Below are 23722 nucleotides of genomic sequence, written 5' to 3'. Positions count from 1 at the left end.
TTGAAGACTAATACGCCACCTGCAGTGACTAAAAGTCTTCATTTTGTAAGATAATATGATGAAAATGTGGTTTGTTTTTAACATGTTAAGAATCACGAGTCTTTACCAACTCATGCCTATCGGTCCAGCTCCTCTATTGTCAAACAGGTAAACTCAAATACTTTTATTTCTTCCTTTCTAACACGTCTTCAAAATTTAGTTCCTAAAAAATCACTGGTTTCAGAAGTGTAAAATTTGGTTGAAAATAAGCCCCTTCTCAACATTTAGAATGACATTCGCACTTAACAATAAACATCACAAATTTTGACATCACTTGCGTTCCCTCTTCTTCGCCATAGCATCGAAATGGAACGTTGACCGTAGTTGATAGTTTAGGTGTACAACAAGACTTGTCTGAGCAGTGGCCACAAAACTTCGGACGATAGCGTTTTAGGCTGACACAGTTGTGACCATCGGTCAGATATATGAAGTCTAGATTCCGGACTGTAGCTCGACAGTGTTGATGATGCTTAGAGAAGAGAAAGGATTAAGAGTTAAAACATACATGTGTTAAATGATACTGAAACATATAATTAAGCATCCAGAAAAACGATTTATTATATAATATGTGTCTTACGCTATCTGTATACTATGATCAGGGTGTTGTGACACAAAGATTTATTGTATCATTCTAGCGCATATCCCTCATTGGTTGATAGTTCAAATGACTATAACTGTAAATTCATTTCAAAGTAACGAGCACAATAACATAATGAGATGACGAAATAAAAACTTCGTTATGATACAAGTTTATGATCTCGGATAAAAATGTTTTACAAAACAGGCAGAGAACGTAATCTCGCGAAGTTATACACAAAATGAAATATAATGTATTATATATATTAAAAATACGGTAATACTGAAAACATCTTTAATACGGACGTTTCGTAATTTCCTTAACTTCCATCATCATCACTTGTGGTAGCTGTAAAACTACCTTATATTGGTAAAACTACATGCCATCTAGAAATACGCGAACACGAGCACATGGTAATTTCAGCAAGAAGCGGATGTAAGCCAAGTAATCCACCCGAGTCTTGCATCCGATTGCACAATGAGAATAACGATCACTCCATACTTCTATGAAACTTTAAAATTATCGACTCCAAAACCATAGATTACGATCTCTTTATTAAAAAAAATCCTCGCCATTTTCAATGATTAACCAACACTAAATAATAACATAAACTCTGTCCTGTTGTCATTAATGTAATAAATTCCGGATTCCTAGTGTTTTTATTCGATATTTATTACTATTTCAAAGATACATTGTTTATACTTATATTTAAGCTTTTCTCTGTAATAGTTTCTCCTAACAATGTTATCTATTAAACATAATAACGAAATACTGAGCTAATATATTCTGGAGATATGGGTCGTGATTTTATTTAATTTTATAGAATGTCTCAAAATACTCTCCAGTTTGCGTTAAACAAAGTTAAGAATACTAATTCGTAACTCCACTTAACGTAAAATTACTTTTCAAGTTGTCTATACAGCTTCACTTTGCATTACTTAACAGGTTCTACTTATCAGTAATGCATTAATTAATAGGTTCTACTTATCAGTAATGCATTACTTAACAGGTTCTACTTACCAGTAATGTATTACTTAACAGTTTCTTCTTACCAGTAATGCATTACTTAACAGGTTCTACTTACCAGCAATTCATTACTTAACAGGTTCTACTTACCAGTAATGCATTACTTAACAGGTTCTACTTACCAGTAATGCATTACTTAACAGGTTCTACTTACCAGTAATGCATTACTTAACATGTTCTACTTATCAGTAATGCATGACTTAATAGGTTCTACTAACCAGTAATTCATTACTTAAAAGGTTCTACTTAGCAGTAATGCATTACTTAACAGGTTCTACTTACCAGTAATGCATTACTTAACAGGTTCTACTTATCAGTAATGCATTACTTAACAGGTTATACTTACCAGTAATGTATTACTTAACAGGTTCTTCTTACCAGTAATGCATTACTTAACAGGTTCTACTTACCAGCAATTCATTACTTAACAGGTTCTACTTACTAGTAATGCATTACTTAACAGGTTCTACTCATCAGTAATGCATTATTTAACAGGTTCTACTTCCCAGTAATGCATTACTTAACAGATTATACTTCCCAGTAATGCATTACTTAACAGATTCTACTTACCGGTAATGCATTATTTAACAGATTCTACTTAGCAGCAATACATTACTTCTTGTTTTGAATACAATTTTGAAAAACACAAAACTTGAACTTTTAAATAAAGCCTGGTTTTAACAAGATGTGGATTAAAGGTCAACGAATTTAAAGAACAAAAGTTATATAAGATTCCACCAAAAGTGAAATTCAAACACTCGCTGTGAGGAAAAGCTACCAACAGAGAGGTAGTGTTTTGACCGCTACGCCATTTCCAACTTTCCCCGTGTCTCTATAGGCTCTTAAGTTGTGAGTTTTAGCCTAGTGGCTGTGGAAGGCAACTCACCAGTAATATACGAGTTGCATTTTTAAACCATAGTTAAACGTTATATCTACCAGCGGAATTTTGTTTCGTGACAGTTATTTGTTTACTATACGTTTTGAATAATTATTCTATATTATTCTCAAATAAATATGAAGCTGTTATTTTTAATGTCATGTAAGGGTGTTTGAGTCTATTCAGAAAAATTAGAATAGTGACATTTTCAGCATTTGTAACAGCCGTGGCAACACCCCGGATTGACAAAAAGTCCGGTTCTCTAAATAGTGTCACTGCAGTATCATTCCACATCCTTCTAACTTGGCTGGAATCACTACAGTGCTCTAAACTTGAAGTAAAATATGACAATACTTAACATAAAAGTAACTCAAAAACATTACATCCGAGCACAATATTTACATTACGTATGTAAACTAAATGCTTTTCGGCATTAGCTAAGTTAAACACATGAGTGCCGTGTACGTTTCTAGCCGGTTTCTTGTAAGTTGTTGAGCACAAAACTACACCTGAAAACGAAAGGCGGAAGACTTTCAAAACGTCATCTTCTACATTTGTAGGTGTCTACAACAGGCAATTTTTGTCCATTTGAAACTTAGATTCTTTACACAATGAGTTATTTGTGCTGTGCTCCCGCAGGTATTGAAACACGCTTTTTAGCGTTATACGCCCTCAGATTTACCTTTTGAGTCACCGGGGGTAAGGAAGTGAGCAGGTTGTTGGAAAATAAGTGCACGATTACTTATAAAAAACAGACCAAAATTAAAAAAGAAAACAAAAGTAGCGATATCTCGATAAAATTACACGTGCAGAATAACCTTAATCGTTAATGATAAAACTCAAAAAACTTTTACAAAAATCAATAGCATATGATGATGGACACAAATGTATGCCCTTATTTTACAGAAGCACTTTTTCTGCTTAAAAGGTACATTTATAGACATTTTCAGACGCTGAGGTGTGCAATTCTCAAATATAGTGCCAATAGCGACTAATAAATTTCAGTTATACAAAGTTACTGTTCTAGTCATAACCACCAATAAGTTTGTCTGGATGAGATAAAAGACGTTAAGCTTCTTCTTTCAGACATTCGTTTCTCTATTTTAGGGGTAAACTAAAAGAAGAATTAGTTGGCTTTAACTCAATCTGAAGAGACCAATAAATAATCAAAAGACCGCTGCAAAGTTCCCAATTTCCACGAGCACGAAGCAGTGTATATGTCAATGATTTATTTTTAAAAAACGACAAAAAACGAATACAAGCTACTCTCATTTACAGACTCTTTTAAAAAGGTTCAATAAGAATGTTTTTAATAATAACACTTTCTTTCAGTGAGACCTATGTGAATGACGAATTAATATCCACTTTACACACTTTAAGTTGGATTATAAATGTTTTAACCCAACATTGTGATTTGTTTCGGCTTTACCGTGTAACATAACATAATCAACGAGATTGCAAAAGAATTAGCGAAAATCTCAAAGCCTGCTTATCAAACTAATAAAAAAATTCACAGCTTTATAAAGCTTAAGCTCCAAGAATGTTTTCCTGCTTGACAATAGAAGATCTTCGAATGTTGTAATTTAGCTCAGAAATACAGCGGCCTTGTTGTAGTTGTCCTGACGAGCTAGTAAAAGGACTTATTTGTTTGTCCTTTTTATATTTCTAGAGAATGATTATTATTTGATATATTGATCATATTAATAATATTGCGGAATGATAAAAATTGTATAAAGAACAAATAAAATAATTTTTATGCTTTTTGCGTCATTAAATATTTCACATAACCTTATAATTATCTATTGGGGTTCGTGAATCCCATCAGCTTCTTCAACATATTTTTATAAATTATTTATGCAACCAACTTGCTCGTGGACCTATGCATGGTTTGTTTGCTTGCTTGCTTTTTGTTAATCGCAATGCTACACAATCAGCTACCTGTGCTCTGTCAACTGCGAATATCGAAATCAGAAGTTGTAGCGTTATAATCCCTCAGACCTCCCACTGAGCTACTTGGGAGCAGAGTTAATGAAATTGTTGGTTACGTGACTATCAATAATGTATGTATAACACAAAATGAAATCTAGACAAAAATACCACCAATGATGCAATTAATCCCATTAATCACTTGATGGAATCCTTTATATACTTTACATTAAAAATGAGATATTTCACCCTATATTTTGTTCAGTTTTTTTACAGCGAGTGTTATAACAAGAAAGAAACATAAAAGTGGGTTATTTGAGGAGTAATCTCAGATACAAGTATTTGAAGTAAACAATGCCTTACTTCTATGAGAACAAACCTAAACTATTATCTAGGTTACAGGGCCAACTTGCTGCTTTTTATCATGAAATACTATGGAGAATGGCAAAATTATAAATATACCTTTGATCAAACGTTACCGTTCGAGGTGAAAAACTAAAGAATATACGTTTGTGTCCAATGTAATCATCTAATGATATCAGACCTTAAGCATAAACTTAGTTAAACTACGTTTTGAGTCTTGAAATACCTTTCATATTGGGAACATAAAATAAAAGGTATTGAATGTGTTACATATATAGATATTCAAACTTCTACTTTCAAAATATAAAAACACCGTACTGCCTAATTAGTTGTTTAATTTTGATATTTCCATATTCCACATTTTGTTTTCAATGCAAAGTAATTGTATCTTTCTGTTAATTTGTTTGTATTAAGTTTAAAAAACAAACAAAGCATTGTAAAGACAGCAAGGAATCGGGTGATAATTACTCACTCGTCTACTACGAGGACTGTGATTGGATGAAAGTTCACCAATCTGGTAATTACAAGGTTTAATCTGGCATAAGCGAGTCTCATTTCTCAGTTCACAATCATCGTTATCATTGGTCAATCGTCTGGATGAACCTACGCCACAAGTTGATGAACACGGTGTCCAATTGGTAGAGTACCGGTTACACGTAATTTTTGTATCTGGAAATGTACAATTTCTGTATATTATACATATTGATGTGAGTTTCGTAAAATAACTGTTATTTAACTGATATTTTTAATGGCACTTCAGAACATAAACTTATTTTTATTTTTGCAAATGAAAACACACCAACAATGTTAAACTTTACGATAATAAACTTTACAATAAATTGTTGTTGCTGTATTGTTTAACATTGTGGAGGTAATTCCAATGTTTGCGTTTTAGCGCAGAAATGCACAATGAGGTGTCCGTTAGAAGTACACAATTTCAAAGAGGAAATGTTCAAGAACAGATGCTATCAGAAGCACCAAACTTACAATGTTTTACGAACACCCTTGTGGGAATGTTAACGTGATCCCGTCAAATATTTTAAGTTGTTATGTCAGAGATTTTCTATCAAGTAAATAAACTAATGCTTAATATCATATTAGCAAAGTATTTAAAATTGCAGTGCCCTGTGCCCTTCTTTGGCTATAATAGTACTTACTGTCTGTTGTCTGTCCATGTAACTACTTATCAGGGTGTGGATGGATCTTCACCAAAATTGGTATAGAAGTTCGTGAGGTTCATGTGAGGGAGGGTAAATACAAATCTACAGTTTCATACTTTGTGTTTTGCACTTTTTATAGGAGTTTTTATTTCGTTTTTTTTAACACCACTTCGCCCCTGTTGATGAATTTTCACCAAAGTTGGCATGAACGTTTGTTGGGTCCATGCGAAGATACATGCACATTTGCGGTTTCATATTTTGTGTTTTGCAATTTTTATGGTCGTTTTTGCGTTTTTTTTACAATTACATACAAGGGAAGCAGCTTTTCATGTTCTAAGATAACATTTCATTCATCATGAATTTACATAACTTCCGTACAAGAGATGGGTACTCCAGCTAGTACATCTATAAATTACAAATAAAGACATAGCTGGATTTATTTGTATTCATGAAGTCAACTGTGTATCTAGGATTTTTATTTATGTCAACCATATATAATAAACTAATATTAATCTTTCAAATTACCCATTGTGTGAATTTTAACACGCTAAGGTAAAATTTAATTTTATTAATTCATTTATTGTTTGCTGGGGTAGTATTAATTGCACTATTTGCTGGTTCAATTATCACCATCATCATTTAATTTTCACTTTTATTGAATACTCCAATATATATTTGTATAAACGTAAGCATGGGCATATACGTAAGCTATTAAATATAAACAATTGTAGGCAAAGAAGGTCCATTTTTTTCAACCTCTTTAGAGTTTATGCCAAACTTCAAGGATATTAGTAGCTCTGATATTTTTGAAGAGGTTTGATAGTTACTCACTTTCTAAAGAAGCGGACATTTTCTTTAAGATAGAGAGAAAAGTAATTGTCTATATGTTAGAAAAAAAATTATCTCGCTACTTTGAATGAGACAAGAGTCTATATAACAGCTAATCTGTAGCTTAATCGTAAAATCTTATAGAAAAAGATGCATGCCAAACAGTAACATTGTACATATAATTTTGATAAACTGGCATAAATGGTTGCCATAAAAACAAGTTCGAAATACTTAGATCGATTGTGTTAACCTACTTTATAACTGAAGGTGCTAAATACAACTCCAATAAATAGTGCAAGTTCTGACCATCAAGAAGCAATAAGTAATTAACTGAAACATAATTTACTATATCACACATTTCTAAGACCTATCTACATAAATATAGAACTGTTAGAACAGAGAAACTCTGGTAAATTCTGCATCTCGTCACTCTGACAGCTTATTCTTATTCAAGATTACCTGCACAAACGAGAGCAAAATTCAGGAGACTATACAGAAAGCACCGTATTTTAGCTTATCAAGAAATTCGAAAGGTTAAAACTGCTTTTATAACTTCCTGCCTCAAGACTAACTATAACACATGTAAAATTATATATGAAAGCATATTTTTAATAAAATACTTAGTTCTTCGGAACATAAAGCACTAATGAGAGAGAATACTTTTCAAGACTCACCAATGATGGGTAAAACGAAGTGCAACTACACCTAACTGTGAATTAAAATATATATCTTTAGACAACAGTTATTTAAAGACAAAATAAGATCCGCTGATCTTTTATCTAGAAATTTCTGTCGTTTCATGAAGTATCATAAATACATTATTTTCATTTGGTAAGTTGGTTAAGTTTATATTCGTGTTTCATTTGGTATTTTTTTACATGTAAAGTGTAATGTATAAAATGAATTTATTGAGTACTTTCTTACTTTTTTAATCATTTTAGTGGTTTGAAACTCAAACAGATAATGTTTATTTGTGTTTGTGTGTGTGTGTGTTTTAGAGCAAAGCCACACTGGGCTATCTGTTGTGTCCACTGCAGGGAACCGAACCCGAGATTTTAGAGTTTTATATCCATAGACTTATCGCTGTCTCATCGGAGGACCGAATTGATAATAGTAGGTTCTGATAAAAGTTATATATAGATGTGTATTATGAAGTTAAAAAAAAAAGAACGTACTGCCCTAACATGTTACTTGAAAACAATTTAACCTACCTTTTATACCGATATATAAACATATCAAAATAATTGTCACATATATTCTCTGACAAATATACTAAAACTCCATAATGCATTTTTTAGGGCTCTCTCACTATTTGATGTGCAAATAAGCAACGAAATGTGCTTTATAAGACTAATGCAACAGTACATATAATGCAAGTAGTTTATGTGTCTATCTCTGTCTTCATTAAGATGGGGATGTTATGGAAGTGCCTTATTTTTAGGAGACACATTAGATGAATCCTCGATAGCAAAAGCAATGGAACTGACTAGAAAATCAAGACGATCATTTCACGAGTCTATTTAGCCCTGTAGAAATATCAACAAAACTCATCAAGCTGGAGAAATTATAAACAAAAGAAACAGCAAGTAGCAAATGCTTTGAAGGAAAATAGGCATTCAATAGTATAGTAACTACCAAATGACAACAGGACCATTAATTTTCAACAAGAACAGGAAGTTGCGAGGAATTAATTTTGGTAAATGTTAAACCATTAGTCTCAACTGTCAATAAAATGGTGCGTCCACAGTGGCGCATAGATCATTGGGATTGGATAGTTAATCAATGTAAATGTGTCGTGTGCTTAGATGAGTTTCGGCACACGATCTTCTTTACAAATGACCGAGAGTCAAAGTTTGGAAGCAACCACATGAAGCTTCACTGCACAAGATGCTGTAGATGGAATAATGGTGTGGGGTACATTATCATCACATGGATTGGACCCCTTAGTTTCTCTCATTAGTCGCATTACATCCTGTTAATATTTGAGTATCTGCGGGGATCACGCATACCCTATTATGTTCCCTTTTTATCCTCAAGGTGATGAATATTTCAAAACAACAATGTCACCATACACTGTAAATTTATTGTTCGTGATGTACTTGAGTAATCTGAGAAGTTCCACCATCTTATCTAGTCAGCACACTCGAGAATTTCTACCCAACTGAAAGCAACAGGTTATTCTAGAGTTTGCGTTCCTTCACCTTCAAGCCAGGAAGATTTGGACACAAAAACATTGTTTGAAGAATTGGTGAAAATCGATCAGAACTAGTATCGTCTATATCACGATGGAGTTAGACTGTGATTAAAGTTCTTGGTGTTCCAACACACTATTAAAACATTGTTTACATTTTTGTACCAGGCAGTGGCAAAGTGTCCTAAAATGAAATTGACAGTTGTACTTGTATTATTGAAAAATTGAAGTCGACTTAATCTTTATTGGTTGAATTTTACACTTTCAGATACTTCTTTTTAATTTTAACTAAAATCTACAGGCGCAGCTTTTGAGTGGGTTGTTTTATTGTTGAACTATATAAAAACGTTTCAACCACTCATGTGGTCACCATCAAGTAATTTGTCGTATATAGTATGAATTATTAGAAAGGTGTGCGAGCATTTTGTTCATATTTGAATTACGTTTTTGTTCACAACTTCTTTTATTTTTCTTCTATCAATGTTGTTCCCATTACATAATATTTGAAAGATGCTAATATTAATCCAGTTTCCAAGGCCTAGTTTAGAATTTAACCTAAAAGTAGCGTCTAGCAAATGTTTTGCGATGATTCTTATACAATTCGGTTTTGCTGATTCCAAATTTGATGATGCGTTGAGCGTTTCGTAATATTAAAGATGGCTGCCAAAACACACGTTTGACCATATCTCTGTCTCTACTTGAAATATCACAACCAAATATGTATCTACACTTAGGGTTTTGAGTGCCATTATTTCACATTTACCATTAATTTGTTCCTGGAATGATCATAAATCCAATATGGTGGCCAAGATGATTAAAAAATCGGATTTTAAGTCCTCGTGGTTAAATATTTTTGTATATAATTAATGTTTTTTCCCTTAAGATTAATTATATTATCAGCAGAACATTGTAAGATAATTATGTTTAATTCCAATACAAATGTAGGCTTAAAAGTGATAACAGTTAATATTTTTCTGTAGAAGATCTATAAATAGGCTAAGTAGGCCTATGATTTATGTTAAGTAAATATATGCATGGTATAGGCGTTATTTGTCAAACAGTTGAGGTTGTACATTATACAAGTAATTTAACTTAGATAGGCCATAATCATTTAGTTGAAATTCATATTATAAGCAGCACTACCTCCTATCCATTAATTTGAAATAAGCCTTACGTTCTAATGACGTCATTACAATTGTTGCATAGACTGATAGATGCACAGGTACATGTAGTGTATGATGGTCTTGACTGTTAAGCAATTTGACGAATTTACTCTATTTATATATATATATATACAAGGCAGTGTTTGTCGTAATATTTGGTGACATTTTGCAGGATGTTTTAAGCTAGCATCTTCAAACTGACCTGTGAGTATTATCAGTGTATTTTGACCATTGGTTACATTTCACAAGGTTACTGCTATGAAGGGTCAACCTACAAACTGCCCTACGAATATCATCAGGCACAATGAATTTTGATCTTTGAATAAGCCTATTATTCACAAGATTCCTGCTATGAAAGGTAAGCCTACAAACTGCCCTACGAATATCATCAGGCACAATGAATTTTGATCTTTGAATAAGCCTATTATTCACAAGATTCCTGCTATGAAAGGTAAGCCTACAAACTGCCCTACGAATATCATCAGGTACAGTGTATTTTGCTCTTTGAATAAGCCTACTATTCACAAGATTCCTGCTATGAAAGGTAAGCCTACAAACTGCCCTACGAATATCATCAGGTACAGTGTATTTTGCGTGAATAGTAGGCTTATTCAAAGAGAGATTCCTGCTATGAAAGGTAAGCCTACAAACTGCCCTACGAATATTATCAGGTACAGTGTATTTTGCTCTTTGAATAAGCCTACTATTCACAAGATTCTTGCTGTGAAAAGCTGAACCTTTAAACCGACGTGTGAATATCATCTGACAAAGTGTTGAGAAATTAAATTGCACTGTGCCTTTACCAAACGTTGCCATTATAGATGGATGTTCCCTCCTTTGGGTAATACATTGGGCATCCGCTGGCACAGTGCAGGACTATGTCGATGATGTTACTGCATGTGTGTTAGCAAAGTGTCACATTCTGATTTGTATCCTGTTCTTGGCCGTTATTATGATTTTAGCATCAAATGTATTTAGAAACAATGTCGCATAGGTCAACAAGTCTGACACCATGTATTAAATACAGTCTAGCTGTTCAATCTCAAGTCAACAAGTCGTGATCAGTGTTGCAAACAACAAGGTGCAACTTATTAACAGAATTTGCCAACACATGATAAGGTACGTAAAAGGACCACAAACAAGAAACGCTGATTATAACTGAGACAAACATTACTACAAGAGGTTCATCTAGGATGTATCATTGCCAGAGACGACTTGTGACCTACCCATTAAGAAGCAGATACTGTAATGGTACGACAAGCTGTGGAGATGGCCATGTAAGTTGTAAAGTGTATTACTGTGATTTCGAAAGATGCGAATCTATTTGTGTTGTTGTGGCATCATTATCACACCAATAATCTCACCTGTACGCTTCTCCTGGAACAAACCCATGCACAGCATACAGTCACTGACATTGGGCTAACAGCATGTAAACACACACACACACACAGATTACAAAGTACCTTTTGGCTGCTCATGCCATTTATGTAAATGATTCAACTGTACACATGAGGGAATTAGAAAAGCAACTGTTGTCAAAGTACTATTAGCGGGCTACAAACGTGATCATTTTGGAGATCCTCATGCAGACGTGAATGAGGTCATTAGAGAAGCAACTTTATTTGTAACTACATGCTATGGAAGTACGTCGGCTCATACCAACATGTCTTATGTACAATATGAACACTGATAAAGGAAACTTCCAAAAAAACAAAAAACAATGAATGCTAATAGAAAGTTAAAGCTGCTTCCACTCACATCAAAAGCCTTTGCTGAAAATGTCATGTATATGGATGGCAACATTAAACTAAGATCTCCCAGATCTTGATCCACCCGAGTTAGGATGGAAGACATATTGACAAAGGTTCTTGTTCATGTTATCAGTTAAAAAGCCAATAGCTCCACCTGAAATACTTCAGATGATTTTCTGTGGGCGTACAAGTGAAGGATCTTGTTCAACAGCCATGTGTAGCAAATCAATTGTCTTGTAGTGCCTTTTGTAAGTATAATAAAAGCAACAGCAAATAAAATAACAATTGGACTAGAACAGTAGAGAACTACATTGATTAAAGTGATGAGGGCCTTGAAAACGAAGAAACTACAAAGTAATATATACACTATATATATTACTACAAAGTAATATATATAGTGTACTTATGTTAGTTAGTGGTAAGCATATAGTGATAGAAATATTTCATAAATTTCCAATTAGTTAATATATGTACAATTTACATTGCACAATTATTACAATATGTGTTGCGTAAGTTGATAAGATAATTGATAACAGGTCATTTTATAGGGCCCTTAAAGATATGTGATAGTATATATAGTATAGTTTTATTTAAGTTACAAGATAAGTATATGAAGCAGCTAATTATCGCCAAGTACTAGGTAATTTCCATCCTTAGTTCTGATACCGAAGACCACTGTTGCAGGTATTGGTGAATTGAATATCCCACATCAGAACTATGAAAATAAGTATGATGAAATTAGTGTATCTAAATATATATATATGTTTTGGAAATATCTACATTGTACTTGCATATTGTTAACCCCTAAAAATGTTGATCATGAGCTGAGGTAGCCATTGTGGCCGTTATATTGGATAAAGAGCAATTAAAAATGCAAAATATTGAAATCAATGTCATTAAAAAGCTAGTTGTAGACATATATTTTGTTGTCATATTGCAAGTAGAAGTTGAGATATGGGCATATGCATGCTTTGGCTGCCATCTTTGCCGTCATCTTTAATATCTCGAAACACTAAAGGATGCCGAAGTTGCATCACCCAGTTTTGGAATCAGCACATCCAAACAGTATAAAATCATAAAATATTAGCTAGACGCAAATTCGAAGTCTGACCCTACTCTTGCTGTACAATATTGATTGGATGTTGATATCGTTGTGCTCTTTCGTAACTACCTGATGGAGGATGTCTATGTTCTTTGATCCTAATATTTATGTTGTATCCCGTTTCCTTCCCTATGTAAGTGTTATCGTATCGATCACAGTGATATGTATACATGCTTTTGTTGTTGAACTCGTCAGAATAAATCTTCCTCGGATGATCTTTGATTTCAGTGCTCAGGTTTTGAATAAAAATAATTTTACTGTTTAGATTGTATTTTTATATGTATTTCCAAATGCTTATGACGTTTTTGGTTCCATAGCGCCATTGTATAGTAAAACAACTATTAATGTGTCTGAGTTTGTTGATTTTTCTTTTCTTAAGTTTCTGGTGTTTTCCCTTTCATTTCTTCTGTGTGCGTGTTTTCTTATAGCAAAGCCACATCGGGCTATCTGCTGTGTCCACCGAGGTGAATCGAACCCCTGATTTGAGCGTTGTAAATCCGAAGACTTACTGTTGTCCCACCGGGATACAAAAAACAATCTAACCAATAAATGTATTTTTATTCAAAAATCGACTAATAAAATAAAAGGTCATTTAGTGAGTTTAATTCCAACAAGTTCAACAACAGAAACATCTGTAGATATCAAGGCGACATCACTTATAAGGCGAAACGGAACGCAACATAAATATTATTATCAAAGAACATAACAATCCCCATCACACATTTACGAACACAGCACAACGAATCAACATCAAATTAATATTAGCAGCTTTAACATATTATGTAAGGAGAACAACATTAATAGAAGAAAAATAAAAGAAGCGTTAATTATTCGCGAATCAAAACCTAATTTAAACCCAAACACAGGTGTCGCCCTATATGTTTTCTAAATTCGAACAAAATGCTAGCCCTACTTTCTGACATTTCATACAAAAGACGACAGTTTACGTGATAATGACCCCACGAGTGGCCAAAATGTCGTTATAAAGTTAAGAAAATTAAATAATTCACTAAAAAGGTGTATCTCTGGACTTTTTAAAAAATAAAGAATACAGTGGATTTCCTCCCCTTACAACAAATGTTTTATTTTGTTTTTTAATTTATCTATATAGATTTATAATAGGAGATTTTGTAGTGAAGTCTAAGATAGAAGCTGTTTGTTCAACGTTGAAAATATATGTGGGTTTAGGCACATTGTCCTCCTTCATGTTAGTCTTAGTGTAAGCAGTTTTCTACGTGTTTTAATAAATACTATGCTAAGCAAGCGATCACGCTGTGCTGAGTATTTGGATTGTATTGATAGCAGCGAAAGTATATTGTGTAACGCACTATGTGACGAGTAAATACGTATACGGATACTTTGAAAATTAGGAAATTTCTTGTAGCTTTTCACATAAGCAAAGTTTTAAACTCTTTCGATGTGATTCGTTTGTGCTTGTTTAAAAGTCGTTCTTAAGGTATTAAATGTTTAGCGGATTATATATTTAAAACTGCAGAATACGCAAGAATCTTATAAACTGATATAAGAAAATAAGTCACGTTTTCTTTAAATAGTTTTCAAGCATATTCTATGTTTTCGTCTGATAAAATAAATTGTAAAATACAATAAACATTGACGTATACAAAGTGCTAATTACACCTCATAAGAACGACTTGCACATACTAATGCAATGTCATGTCGCTGTAGATTCAGCCGTGACGTCACGGGCAACATGTAAAACTTCTATATATTTGGGTTACAGTAACTTTCCATCCAGTTTATGATAAGTGTCGTTACAGATAGGCTAGGGGAGATTTTTCACAGCCATTTTTCTGGAAGAAAATAGCAAGATTGTTAAATAATGTCCTACCAGAAGACATGGCGTTTCAAAGAAGAGAACGTTCAGTGTTATCTGTAAAAAAAACAAATCACACAGCAGAAGGTATAGAACAGTAAGGAACTCTGAAACCGCTCTCTAATCCAATACATAGCATTGCTCTCATCCGTAAAGTGAGGGCTAGTTAAGGTTTCGAAAGTGAATCCTATGAGAATTTAAAGATGGCGACAAGTCAAAAGTTCACAAGTTTCCAACCATATCTCGAAATCAGCAACAATTTCCATAAGAAGACTAGCCAAAGAGATTGGGCTCACAAGAATCCCATTCTACTGCATATCTGTTAAGTTATCCTATTCAGTTCCAATGCACTTTTCAGCACTTGGTCCGCTTTAATGTGGTCTTGGAAGCAGTATCTATGGAATGTTTGCCAAGATGGGTTACTACGACTGATCTGATCATCCATTGCAGAAGCGTGTTACAATATAAATTATGGCCACCAGAGTGAGCACGATCGACGACGATTGAAGTAGTTCCAAGGGTAATCCAGATCTTGAGCATAGTTCTCATAAAACAAATAATGATAATTTTATGTGGTAAAGATTAAAACAAAGTATATCAATTGCCATTTGAAATATACTGACGTAGATAGATTATTATGTCTCCACAAAGAGGCATACTGTTTTTCCATTGTTTCTTATTTTTCTTCTTCCAAACACTTTTCAATCGACCGCCATTTCTTGGCAGACTGACTTGAAACTTTGTGGGATCATACCTCCCCAGACACGTTTTTCATTTCTATTTTTTATTTAGGCCTTTCTAAGGACATTATGGAGTCAAGCAACCCAAAAATGCATATTTTGAGCTCCTGTAGGGTCATTTACAGCAATCAACATGAACATTGGCACAAATATAAATTTTCATGCGCCCAACATATTTACATACAAAAAGTTGGTTTGCTCATTTTGATTCTTTTTAGGGGGTCAGAGCTTACAAAAAATAACATAATTTTGGAGTTTTTGGTCAATTACTCGGCCATATTTTGACCAATTTACATGGAATTTAGCAGAACGATGCTCTTCTACAGGCCTCACAAAAACTAACAAAATTGGTGGACTTGCTTATTTTTAATAATTATAGGGGGTCAAGATGCCACAAAAAGCACAATTTAAAGGTTTTTTGTTTTTACAATTACTCCGCCGCATTTTGGCCAATTTACATGGGGTTTGTACAAAGATCCTTTTACATCCCCATATACATACATACAAAAATGTGGGCTATGCCCATTTTTCGTCATTTTCTGGGATAAAAGGTAAAAAAAGCATTATTTTAGGGGTTTGGTTTCACTTCTTGACCATATTTCGACCAAATGTACGTAGAATTTAGTACAAAGATACTTTTTGCAGATCCCAAGCAGAGATATAGACAATTTTGGAATTTATGTCTTTTGCTAAATTTTTCAGCGAGGAAACCACAATTTGGGGTTTTCGTGAGCTATTAATGTATATGTCAACCAACTTACATGGGCTTTGGTACAAAGATAACTCATTGCAGGTCCCAAGCAGTGACATAGACAGTTTTTGATTTTTTTTTATGTTGGCCTCTTTAATTTAATATATTATACCTACATAAAATCATAAAATGTACCTTTATAATTAGGCAATAGAAAGAAGTTAATACAAGTATCTAAATTTAATATTGTACTTAGATAAGTAAAGGCATCAAGTGTACTTTTACACCAATACAGCTAAAACAAATTGATACCAATAGATTTATTGATTACATACTTACATAAACAAAAATGTACTTGTACATCAAAGCAAATCATCTAAGTGGATACAAGTAAATATATTTCATTTTATGCTTTTCAATGGTACTTTTACAACGAAGATTCATAACCAACATTACTATATGTATTTTAATTTTTTACATACCTTAATGTGTAAGGACATAGAATGTTACGTTTTCATAAGTAATGTTTATAAGGATAGTTATAACTATTGATTTTAATATAGTGATATTCTTTAACTTTATGTCAGCTGCGATATATGGTTTTTGGTGTTAGATTTATGTTAGTAAGAACCTCCACATTACTTACTTGTATCACTATACATTTAGCTACTTAAACTTACTTTAATATATTTTCCAACTTTTTAAAATGCTTTTGATTATTGTTTTATATCGAGGAAGATTAACAGAAACTCAAAAAAATAACAACTTCATCCGCGTAATTATATATATATATATAATTATATCTCTATATGTTAACAAAAAAAGCATGATAGCACTAAATGTGTTGAAGTTCCTGGATAATTGGAGGCACTACTACGATATATATACATATATTTGCTCCATGCTACTTAAGGTCTCTAACACTATGTAATTATTTAATCAACAGCTCGTCTTTGAAGTGGCCACAAGATGAACTTTTTTCTAATTGCCACCACTTATTTTTCAATCCACTCACGTTTTCTGACTACTGAAGCATGGACAAAGAATCAGACATCGTTGGCCGAATGACCATATGAAATCATCAAATCGAAGATCTTGGTTAAATATTGATTGAGAGTTCCAGTTGTTTTATACACAACTCAATAACTTTAGTAACTGTTATTTTCTGACTGCACTTGGGTCACATTTTTCTTCCAAACATCAAGAAATGATGGTGCTTAAGACGACCCATAATTTCGTTCTCTAAGATGTCTTCCTTCAGGACCAATACGAAAACAGACAAATATTGTCGTATGCTATAACCTTCTATTACTGTATAAATTATAAAATAGTTTATAGTATTGTTAGATGTAAACAAAGTAATATGAACGTAGCGAGGTCGAAGAAATCGGTCGATTCTCAGTGTTTGGAAATGCATGCAATTAACATTATATAAAAAATTGATTGCTCTTATATTACAGCAAACTCAGTCGGTAGAATACAGTTTGGGCATCTAGGAGCGTGTGCAGCCTTCAGCTTTCGTAAGGGTAAGCGATTTATTTCTCCAGAAACATCGAGGACAAAAGGATAATCTAAAGATAAGTTATGTTAACCAGAATAATCCTGTATCGTCTAACTTTTCTGAGACTTTAGGCCATATCTTATGACATTTACCGTGGCATAATCTTATCTCCTAGCATGAGAACTCTGCTAGACGAGCTGGATTATCACAGGATAACAATTCGACAAACAAAATTGCATTTTCATTAGTACCCGAGAATATCAATTCACCATCTGCAGAAACATTTTTCAGAAATTAAATAACCAGCTTATTTAACTTTGTTATCATCTTAAAACGAAAAACATACCACGACAAATTGATCATTATTCCTTCTAAATGAATCGAAAATTTAGTTTACTATGTAGTGTAACCCAACTGACCATATCAAAATATGAAAAAAACATTAAAATATGCGAGATTAAAGGGGTAAAGGTAGACAGAATACAGGTCTACCTGTACAAAGCGTTGCAGTTTTATGTTTAATAAGACTTACCAAAAGTTTTCTCCTACGAATTGTTTTATACTATAATGAACAGGCTTAGCGATTATATTGTACATTGGGAACTAGTCTTGATTTTACTAAAATATAAATATTATATAGGAATCTAACTATACTTAAGAAAGAAGCGTTGTTTTTTTTTTTTTTTTTTTTACTGAATCACACCATTAAATCCCCCATACTTTCTCTATGATTTCCTGATCTCATCGGGATTTAGGTCTCTGGGGTGTTAGTCTGACTTTTTTCCTCACTCCTGAACTATTGTTAGTTGTTGACCTTTTGTTTGGTTATTAGGTAAGCTGGTTCGATTTGTTTTGGTTTACTGTTACTACCTTCCTTTTTAGGGTCATGTCTGTTTATTTTGTCTGATTATGTATTAGCTAGTATGATTATTGTAACTGTGTAGTTGTGTTCTGAGAGATTTGTGAATTTACAACTAATTGTATTATATGAGGATGTTAAGGTGTAAAGTGTTGAATAGCGATTTTTTATGACTAATGTAATACAGTCTTCTTGATTTTGAGGGTTTCGGTGTTATTTTATGAATTCGTAAAACAAGAATATGATTTTCTGCAACTTACCTTTCAATACGTTAGACTCACACTGCCACTCTCGGCAGCAGGCACCTGGCACATGCACGAGTTGCGCATTGTGACACTTGGCCGAAGGACGGAAGTTTTCGAGAGGACAAAGTGACACACAGCCATAAGTTCCATTTTGACAGGTGCACTGGGTCTTACAGTCCAGCTTGAAGGAATCACCATCTCTGTATCTGTTTCCTGCCACATAACAACTCATTCCTTTCTTTGCTGCACAAAAGATATTAACATTATGAAGATGTTTCAAATAGTACAAAAATCAAAAGTCTTGACAAACTATGATGAATTAGAGATAAAATCATGCAATTTTAAAACACTTAACCTACGAACTTGAAAATACATTTTATTTTGGAAAAAAATATTATAATATCAAAAAGTAGAAATAAAAGGGCACTCTCTAGTAAAAACAAAAATGCCACTTTGTAGAGCATATTGCAAAAAACAACAACGACAAAAAACAAATTATCATTAAATAAAAAATAGAGCTAGAAACTTGAGCACACTGAATACTGTAAACAGGTGTATAATGAACTTGTAATATCGAAAATAGAAAATTATATTAGAATGTTGGATCTTCACCTCATCGTTACAGTACAATTCACCAAGCCCGGTCAAGCTCTATCTGACGACTGTACATTTTGACAATAGGTTTTACAACGTAATTCCCATTGCAAAATGCTCCGTCGTAAGGTTTTCACGTCCAAAGAACACTCCTCCTCCCTGCTGCTTTCCATAAGCCATCTAGTGTACGAGGACGACGGTTTCCCACTTCCCGTTTGAAAAATCCGATCACACAGAAATCCAAAGGTGCCGTGTATCCAACGATTTGACCGGTATGCTTCGTATATAATGGCAGGAATACCGGTTTCATTCTCCAGCAAGCTGAAAGCCATTTGTGTACATGTGACTTGTCTCGATTTATCAGAAGGAGTTTTTTCGGAATATGTTGTGCACTGTAGTTAGGGGCGCATGGACAGATATAGCCATTGATCTTTGTGTTCGTTCAGTCTCACCTGTTACAAGATGCCTCACGTTTCTTACCACGAATGGGGTACTACTTGTTGCAGGTCTATTTCTGGATGGCTATAGTGTCCTAAGTTTATTCGTATTCTTTTCTTTTTTTCTCAATACCATTAAGTACACCACAATATATATCCGTTTTGGAAATTATAAATATTCAATATTCATTATCTGAATGTATGACTATTTTGCGTCGGAAAGGGTTGTTACGTACCCTTCCCAAAAGTGATCAATTTGCAGTGGCTTGATACTACCTACATAACTCCAGCCAATGTCAGCATACAGTACCAATACTTGCCGATTCACCCTGACTTTATGTTTTCTGTGGATGTCACGTGAACTACTGATTTTTGTCACACTTGAAATTATTATAACGTACTCAACCCTCTTTACACAGTAAGAAGTAGAACACTGTTATTCCTGTAGCTGTAAAACTACGAAAAATGCAAATATGTGGTATGTTATTGAAAAAGGTACGGTAACACGCATAAAATTAAGATTAAAATGTTAGCCTGCATGGAGACAAACAACATTCATAAAAATTTCAATTTTCGAATATAAAGTTTCATTGAGTAACAAAATATTAAAATAAAATTGAAAATGTGATACCTTGGCTACGTATAACATTATCACTTGAAATAACAATCAAAACTCCTGTAAATTAAAACAAACTGTAGACAGATAATTTAAGAATATATCAACTGACCATCTTGGAACGTGATCATTTAATTGAAACTAAATTCAAAATCTTAGGAACCAGCAACAACGATGAAGCAAAAAAGAAAGGTTTAAAAGATTTATGAGTGCATACAATGTAAAATTTGAATCTGTAACAGACACTTCGGCTGCATAGTTTTCTTCCTGTTGATACGAGATATAAGAAAATACAAAAATATTCCAATTCATTTACGCAGAAAAACAAAAAAAAGCGTCTCTGCTGTAAAACTGAAAGTACTATTTTATGTGGTGTTCCTGTGTAGATTTTATGTGAACCAAATTTTGATTGGTTCTATTTAACAGTATGAAAGTTAACCTGAAATCTTTCTGTTAAAGTAAGAGTTTACCATCGAATATCATTTATATAAAAAGAAACTCCTTTGATGTTAACAAAAAACAACATTTAATGGAATTAAAATTAATTTACGATAGAGAAAACTCACCAGTAATTAATTGCAAATTAAGTTTCAGTGACGTGTCTTTTTAATTCATACTGTTCTAATAGGTAAACTAATTGTATTACCTTTGTTATTATATACATAGTTTATTGATATACATTGCTTCTACAAACAAGATTAAGTGTTGGATTCATTTGCTAGGACTAACGTGTGTTACTACAAATGCGTAAAATTATTATTAAGCTACTTAATCTACTGTGAAATCATTAAACGAGAGAGTTATCTACATTTTTAAACCTCCAAGGAAAAATAATTACGTTTACATGTATTTTTCTCCACATCTTCGCACAGTTGTGTAATCTGAAATTAAACAACTTATTAAAAAATTTCAATGTTGACTTGCATAATCATTCTTGCTAAAACATATATTTTTTCAAGGAACTGTACTTCTTTTTGACGGTTAAGCTTTTCCATTTAGTTTTATATTTTTCAGTAATGTGATAATAACAAACAAATTACAACGTTATTTGAGGAGTATGAATGTTTACTAGCAATTACCTATAGTGTTGTTGTATTTACCTTTTGTGACATGAATTGTGTTCCGTTGCAGCAAAAGTGAGCTCTGCACTTTGGGGGCTGAGTGAGTGATAAGAGTTATGGTCAAACTCCACTAATTGATCAGAGTATCCCAAAAGCTGGCGGTTGGCTATTGACTAGATGCCTTCAGTCAAATCTATAAGCTCAAATTTAGGAGCAGCTAGCTTTTGGCGCGAATATCCGGAACAAACCAACAAAACTTATGAAAGGCCACAGCAATTTCTTAATAATATTTTCTACTAAGACCAGCTTCTTACAAGATATATATTTGTATAGCTTGGCAAGAATATCCGAAACAAACAAACAAAACTTATGAGAGGCCACAGCAATGTCTTGATAATATTTCCTACTAAGAAAATCATTGTATTTTCTAGAACAAAAATATAAAGTTTCTAAGAAACTATACCTCTGCAGATACCATAGTCTACAGATGGTGATGAATATACACACTGTAACTGCCTCGTGGTGTCACATAGCTGAATTATACCACACAATTCCCCTTGTTGACGAGCACAGATTGAACAGCAGCCACATCCGTCCATAACGACTGGAACGCCCTCTGGGCACAACGCCAAGTTCCGCTCACACTGGCAGGGATATGCACAAGAGTTTTGTACCTGTTTGGATTTCAATGAACACAGGAGAAATTTTATTTAAATACTTGCTGAGTTTTGTCACAATCAAGCCCTTCCAAATAAAAAACTATTAATTACTTCGACTTCGATAGATATATTTCTAGACACTTGAGCAAACGGTTTGTTTATTGTTAAGGGCAAAACTATCAATGAGCTATCTGCGCCCACCACGAGTATTGAAACTAGATTTTTAGCAACATAAGCCCACAGACTTACCATTGAGCTATTTGGGAGCTCAGCAAACGGACAATTTAAAATACATTCCTTAATATTTTCATATTGAAGCACAAGTTGAAATCAAAAATAAAGTTAAATTAAAGATATAGCAAAAACACTTCCACAAATAAGTTACTCAGCAAGTTGCATTAATACGTGCATATGCCTTAGAACGTATATGTTATATTAATTAGTCCTCAGACAAACAACAGTAAGTCTGAGGGTTTATATCACTAAATATCTGGTTTTGATACCCGCGGTGATGAGAACACAGACAGCCAATTTCGTAACTTTGCGCTTAACAACAAATAAACTAATCTAAATTTGGAGAATATCATATACTTCATAATATTAGCTTATACGCTAAATATTTACATATTTATACAAACAATAAAAAAACAGACTTTTGATACCCTGAAAGGATACCATACGAACTGCTCTACATACAGGTAAACGTTAATGTTAATCCAGTTCTTCATCACCTCTTAGACATTTTCTACCCGTCCTACCACGGGTTTAACTTTTATAGAACACTAAATTTTTCAAAGGGCAGGGATCTATAAGATGAGAATTTGACAACTCTTCGAATCTATTTATTTAATACATACTGTGTTCACCTTACCCCACAAATGTTTAAAACCACAAAATTACCAGCAAGTTGCCTTTACTCTTGTCCATAGATTACCATAAAAATTTCGCATGTTATCTTCCTCAGGTGTTAATTTTCCACCTTTCGTCACTGTACGAGTCATCGGAAGGATCAATGATGATTGTTGCAGCATCCCGAACACATTCTTTTGAACCTGTAACCGTTGTGCTGTTTGAACCCAAGGAATCTCTTGACTGATGCTATGTGAGCACACCACTCCATTGCTTTTGCACTTGCTCGACACAGGCAAGTATAAAAGTGTTAATCTCTGAGTGTCATGGTAAAGCAAGAGATAGTAAAATTTACTTGAAGCATGGTGAGACTGAATTTTCATACACATGTCGTATAGGTCATCTTCAAAAAGATGTTATTTTACGTCTGTCTGTTTATTCCGGTTTGTACCGTGCGTCAGTGACCACAGACAACTGAGAAAAGTCTAAAACAATATTATCTGCATTAGCCTTTTTTCCACTTCAATTGTTTTCGTGCTGAACTATCGAATTATACAATCTGTTGGAGTGTAATGGTTTTTCATCACTTCGATCAATAGAATCAATTTCAGTGCTATTGATTCTACCATAAAG

General features: G+C 33.5%; 1 protein-coding gene across 1 annotated transcript in view; it reads right to left on the bottom strand.

Moving 5' to 3' along the window:
• Positions 1 to 223: 223 nt before the first annotated feature.
• The window catches only part of LOC106458423 (connective tissue growth factor-like), a 49107-nt gene continuing 25608 nt past the window's right edge, over positions 224 to 23722 (bottom strand). Inside the window, exons 2-5 of the mRNA XM_022384636.1 lie at positions 22045 to 22255; positions 18889 to 19116; positions 5281 to 5477; positions 224 to 508 (exon numbers count right to left, since the gene is read on the bottom strand). Of these exons, the coding sequence (XP_022240344.1) occupies positions 257 to 508; positions 5281 to 5477; positions 18889 to 19116; positions 22045 to 22255 (888 nt within the window). The 3' untranslated portion in view covers positions 224 to 256. The remainder of the gene's footprint in view (positions 509 to 5280; positions 5478 to 18888; positions 19117 to 22044; positions 22256 to 23722) is intronic.

The sequence above is a fragment of the Limulus polyphemus genome, unplaced genomic scaffold, assembly GCF_000517525.1.
Source record: "Limulus polyphemus unplaced genomic scaffold, Limulus_polyphemus-2.1.2 Scaffold461, whole genome shotgun sequence".
Classification (NCBI taxonomy): domain Eukaryota; kingdom Metazoa; phylum Arthropoda; class Merostomata; order Xiphosura; family Limulidae; genus Limulus; species Limulus polyphemus.
The sequence above is the reverse complement of the archived record's forward strand: the minus strand, read 5'-3'. Positions and strand labels throughout refer to the sequence as shown.